The 5,539-nt window shown below is 54.5% G+C and overlaps 1 protein-coding gene across 1 annotated transcript; it reads left to right on the plus strand.

Annotated features, from left to right (window-relative positions):
- Positions 1-967: 967 nt before the first annotated feature.
- On the plus strand, positions 968-4,575 carry EDF1 (endothelial differentiation-related factor 1). Its single transcript, XM_010564608.1, has 5 exons — positions 968-1,096; positions 1,276-1,327; positions 2,551-2,711; positions 3,342-3,435; positions 4,018-4,575. The coding sequence occupies exons 1-5, from the start codon at positions 1,019-1,021 to the stop codon at positions 4,077-4,079; spliced, it is 447 nt and encodes a 148-aa protein (XP_010562910.1). The 5' UTR covers positions 968-1,018; the 3' UTR covers positions 4,080-4,575.
- The last annotated feature ends 964 nt before the right edge of the window (positions 4,576-5,539 follow it).

Below are 5,539 nucleotides of genomic sequence, written 5' to 3' on the forward strand. Positions count from 1 at the left end.
CCTGGGAACCAGCCGCTCCTCCCGCATGCTGCTGCGAGGAGGACCCACAAAAACACCGACACCACCGAGGACCGTTAACTCCCGCGCCCCTGATTCCAGAAATGATGACAGCCAGCGGCTCGGGGTTTTCCCGCCTTTACTGTTGAACTTTCCGGGTGATTCAGACGCGGAGCTGAGGGATTTTATTCTCTCCCAGCTGAAGGAGCCGGGACGCTGCCACCGCCCCGAGGTGCAGCTCTCCCCTCACCCGCCGCCTTACGCGGGTTTCCCACGAAACGGACACAAACCGGGGAAATTTTTCCGCCAAGCGGTGACCGGCACCCGAGGGCCGGGGAGCGCGACTCCCGCCGCCCCCCGCCTTGCGAGAGGCCCGAGGGGAAGCCCCCCTCCCCGGGCACGCGGGGAGTGGGAATCCGCCCTGCGCTGAGGCACGGGGCAGGCCCCACGCCGCCCTCTCTCGCCCCGGGGGCGTCCGGGAACCGATGCGTGCGGCCAAGGCGGCGGGGAGCCTCTGAGGCAGGCACTGCAGCCCTCCGCGAACCACCGCCGCCGCCACGGAGCATGCCCAGCCGGGCGCGGCTATTGGTCAGCCATTCTGACAGCGCCGAGGACTAAGCCAGTCCCCTTCTGGGCACCGGGTTATTGGCAGTGACAGCAGCCTGTCAGAGTGCACAGACGCGTGCCAGCCCGCCTCCACCGTGGCGTGGACTAGCCATTCGGATAGCGAGGAGGCTGATTGCTAGGTTTCTGTGCCTATTGTGAGCAACTGCGTCACCCCTGGATCGCTATTATGCCGAAGTCCACTGAGGAGCCCGAGGCCCCGCCCGCTGCGATCGCGCCTCTCCCCGCTAATGAGAGGCCGCCTTTCCTGAAGGGCGTGCGCACCGCCCTATCGGCGGGCACCGCGGCCGGCCCCGCCTCTGGAGGGGCGGCCCTTGGGCTGTGCCCCCTGAGCGGCGGGCGCGGCCCCGGGCGGAGGCGCGCGGCGGCGGGCGGGGTCGGTGCCGTTGCCGGTGCCATGGCGGAGAGCGACTGGGACACGGTCACGGTGCTGCGGAAGAAGGGCCCTAGTGCGGCCCAGGCCAAGTCCAAGCAGGTCAGCGGGTGGCTCGTGACAGGGAGCAGGGGAGCGGCCTGGGCTTGGGTCTGGGCCTGGGCCTAGGCCGGGGCCTGGCGCGGCCGAGGCCTAGGCGAGCCTGCGGCAGGGCCCGGCTGATGGTGAGGGGGCGACTCCAGGTAGCGGAGCGCTCACCTCGTCACCTTTACTCTCCCCAGGCGATCCTGGCGGCACAGCGGCGCGGAGAGGACGTGGAGACCTCCAAGAAGTGTGGGTATCCCTCGGCTTGGCTCCTCAGACAGCCGGCGGGGGGGGGGAGGCCCGGGGAGCCGGTTCCCTGGCAGCGGTGCGGTGCGAGGCCCCCCCTCCCAGCCCACGCGAGGCCTGCCTGCCCCCCTGGCCCGCCCCACCGTGTCGCTCTTGAAGGCGGTTGCCTGGAAGGGCGGGGTGGTGGGGTGGGGTATGGGGTCAGAAGGCAGCACCCCCCAGCTGAGGCAAAGGTCGTCCTAACTGGGGCCGCATAGACTTGAGAACGGCCAGGCACCCGGCAGGGGGGAGGGGTGGACAGCACCCTGGGGAAGCGGGGAGTGCTCACCTGTAGCCGGCTCCGAGTTTCTGGTTGCCCAGAGGTGAGCTCTGGCTGGTGTCTGAAGAGCGCTCGGGAGAGCTTTCCTGATCACAAAACTTAATTTTGAAACTTATTTCTCTTGTTGACAACAAATGCGTAAGGATTTCAGTGACTGCTTATCTTCCTGGGGTGTTGCTCTTTACAAATTCCCTGTTTCCTGTCCAATGTAAATTCTCAGGTTCTCTCACCGTAGGGATAAGATTATGATGGTTGGAAATAAATAAATAACTGGTGCTTCGACGAGGTTTGGTCAGCTTTATCAAGAGACTGAGTGTCAGAGACTAATGTGAGAGAAAGAATTCAAACTATGACTTGAATACTCTAACTGAAATGAGACAAAATAAATAGCATGTTTTTGAACCTCAGGCTTTCAGCAAAGCTAAGTACAGTTAGAGTTTATTTGTAAAAGGCATCAGAGAATTGATTAAAAGCCACTTATTAATGCTGCCTCATACCTGAGCAAACATGGTTCAAGTTCAAATATGAACCCCTCCCACACTGTAGCAGAAACATGCATGTCTGGAGTGAAGTTTGAATGTTAAATCCCCAAGCAACAGCAAGATCTTGCCTATCTGGAGTGAAGTTCAGATGTGAAGTAGAGAAAGGGGAGGGCTCTGCATGGCTGTGTTTAGACATCAGCATTAACAGGATTAAGATAACATGGGCTCTGACGGGCAGGATCCGGTTGCGATCAGTTGCTGATGTCGGCATGTTGAAATCTTGAAAGCTCCCTGGGACCCTGGGCAGCTGAGTACTTAGAAAAAGCACTTTGATACTTTTTGGCACAGCTCTGAGCCTTGTTTTGTTGTTTGTCCTTGCTGGTTTTTTTTGGTTTTGTTTTTTTTGTTCTTGCTTTGAATCATAGGGGCAGCAGGCCAAAACAAACAACACTTTATTACAAAGAACACAGCCAAGCTCGACCGAGAAACAGAAGAGCTGCACCATGACAGAGTTCCCCTGGAGGTGGGCAAAGTGATCCAGCAGGGCCGACAGAGCAAGGGCATGACACAGAAGGACTTGGCCACAGTGAGTATGGCCAGGGCCCACTGGCCTCTGCTCCCGCTCTCCTGAGGCAGGTCTAGGCACCTTGAGGCGAAGGTGGACACTTTTCCTGTCCCCTCATGGGCAGCTGCAGCGGGATGGTATCATGAGCAGGAAGTTTGGTGAATGCAACGTCTCTGATGTCTGATCTCCAGGCAGCATTAGTTATCTAGGAAATGTTTTAAGGGTTTATCTGTGCAGCCCTTGAACACCTGCTTGGAGATAGAGCGTTGTTGCAGCTGATGAGCTGGTAGGCTTTTTTTTTCCTCTCTCCTCCCATCAACTCAGCACTGATGTGAGGTTTTTTGTACCATCTGGGCCTGACGCAGTGTTCAGAAGCTCACTGCTGTCTTAAGGAACAGCAATTCATAGTGTTACTGCTCCTCCTGGGAGGCTGAGGGAAGTAGAAGTCTGTCCAGGATGGGTGTCACCGTCATTGTGACACTCGAATAGTGAAGGGAGGATATAGTCATGGTGGAGTAAGCCTGGAAGTAGCACATTGTCTTCCAATCCTGGCATAATTAGAGGCTGTTATCTGTGTGAGTATGGGGCGGGTTGGTGCTGAGTGTTTGCTGTGTATGGAGCCAGTGTTTGAGACGCATCCTCTCTTTTTAGAAAATCAATGAAAAACCACAAGTTATTGCTGACTATGAATCAGGAAGAGCAATCCCCAATAACCAGGTTATGGGCAAGATCGAAAGAGCCATTGGTAAGTTAAGAAAGGAGGCTTCAAAAGTAATGACAATGTTTTCAGTGCCTAGGAGGGATGATTTGGTTTAAGACATTTACATTTTCCATGTCAGGAACAGTTGCTGGCAGTAGGTTATTGTGGGTGTGGTGTCATTAAGCTGTGTTCTGATAAAACTCGGATCTGCTGACTGAAACCAGAACTCAGAGGTCTTGTTCTCCTTTGTTCTTCATCTTCATGCATGGGACCATGCCCTGGGGACCACCCCTGTATGCTGTCCCTCTCAAAATCAGTGAGACCCATGAAGGCGTGATTATACTTGGTAAAGTTATCTTGCAGCCACTAGTGTTGATGTTACTCTCCTAGGCTGGTTCAGATACTGTTTTCTAGGAAGATAGTTGGATTGCAAGCAAGAATTGGAGCTTTGGCTGAAACTGGTCTGGTGCTCCTAGAAATTGAAGAAGGATTCTCCCTAACTCTGGTTCCCCTGCCCTCTTTTGGATGTTCTCTTCCTTGTAGCAAAAATTTGAGGAAATAGTTACCAGGTGAATGATCAAGTGTTGATGGCAGCTGATGGTGGTCGTCTCCATTGTCTTATTCCAGGCCTTAAACTGCGTGGGAAGGATATTGGAAAACCGCTGGAAACCGGCCCCAAAGGGAAATGACAACAAAGCCTCGAAATCAGTTTGTTCAGACTGATCTCGTCTGGCTGGTTCTCCTTAACCACCAGAGTCTTTGTATTGCCAAGCTGAACAAGAGGGTTTCAGACTTGCTTTGGGGGGGAAATCTGCTGAATCTGTACCTGCTGTAAAAAGGCAACCTTAAAGAAGCGATTTTCCTGATTTTGTTTTTCCTTCCTCCTTTCCAGAGATTGAGGAACTAAACCCAAAAAATACCGCGTTGATTTGCCAGAAAACATGTGCGTCTTGGTGTTTAGAAGCAGCTAATGTTAAGGCAGGGGTGGTCTGAAATGTCATCATTTAATTGGAACAATTTGGGGGATGGGTGGGTTATATATAAATAATTTGGGAGAGTTGGGGCTTGATCAGTGTCTGCATTTGAAATGATGACTCAGTCACTGCATCACAGTGACATTTTTGTTTGTTCCTTCCAGCCTGTTTTAAAGAGATCTATAATAAAGTTTGATACCCTTCAGTTGCACAGGGTAGTTGCTGTGTGTTTACCAGCCAGTAGTAAATGTTGTGGTTAGGTGTGACTGGAGCTGCAGCACCCTCTTCCTTCTGGAAGCATAATTAATGGGACTACCTGGAGTGTCAGGGGGTAATGGCCGGGGTTGTCACAGCCTTCCTGGCTGCTCTGCTCCCTTCCCTGTCAGTGAGGACTGCAGCTTTGGCTTGCAGCCCAGAGAGGAAATCAATGCTGTGGTTTTATCTTGTGCGGAGGTGAGTAGAGTCTCTGTGGAGTTCTACAGAGCAAGGTGGATGTGGAGACACTTGGTCGGGCATTTGTATGAAGCCTGAGCCCTCCTTACTTCTCTACTTCGCCCTTACCCAGCTCCCACCAGCACAGCTTTGCTGGGGGGCTCATTCCTGCAGGGCACTGCCAGGACAGTGCTGTGGTGGAGCGGTAGGGATGGCGCTCAGTGTGACTGTGACATAACCTAAGTGGGACAGAGCTGAAGGGAGAGCTGACTGCAGCAGGGCGAGAGGAAAAATGGGCTTTGGCCACAAACTGGGAAAGCAGGATGCCCCGATCCCCTCCAGACCAGTGGGGGGGGGGTGAGGAGAGCAGGATCCCTGATGGCCTGCTCACCCGCGCAGAGGCTGAACAGGTCTGTTGGCTGTGGTACTTGGGTGGCAGGTTTGGCCATGGGCTGCTTTGGAGTTGCACAGTATTAAATTAAGTTTTGAAAGCTTGCGGGGGAAGAGAGGGGTCCTGGGTGGGGGTGTGGGCACCTGGGCCCTGAGCCTAGCCCGCACTCAGGAACCTTTTTCTTTTTCCCAATGACATTTAAATACAAATTATCAAGAGCCCTTGAAAGGTGCGTGGGCAGTCCTGCGGTAGGTGGGCTACAGGGGGGTCAGAGCTGCTCTCTGCCCTCAGCTGTGCTGCGTGGTGCCCCCACGCTGCTCCCTGCCCTCCGGGCCACCTCTCTACCCTCCCC

The sequence above is a fragment of the Haliaeetus leucocephalus genome, unplaced genomic scaffold (genome assembly GCF_000737465.1).
Source record: "Haliaeetus leucocephalus isolate CR32 unplaced genomic scaffold, Haliaeetus_leucocephalus-4.0 Scaffold183, whole genome shotgun sequence".
NCBI classification, from domain to species: domain Eukaryota; kingdom Metazoa; phylum Chordata; class Aves; order Accipitriformes; family Accipitridae; genus Haliaeetus; species Haliaeetus leucocephalus.

What these genes read in the sequence shown, in the direction of transcription:
- EDF1 (XM_010564608.1), top strand. Translation starts at nt 1,019, where the DNA reads ATGGCGGAGAGCGACTGGGACACGGTCACGGTGCTGCGGAAGAAGGGC. An exon ending in CACAGAAGGACTTGGCCACA is followed by an intron (nt 2,712 to 3,341) that starts GTGAGTATGGCC and finishes CTCTCTTTTTAG; the next exon opens with AAAATCAATGAAAAACCACA. An exon ending in CAAGATCGAAAGAGCCATTG is followed by an intron (nt 3,436 to 4,017) that starts GTAAGTTAAGAA and finishes GTCTTATTCCAG; the next exon opens with GCCTTAAACTGCGTGGGAAG.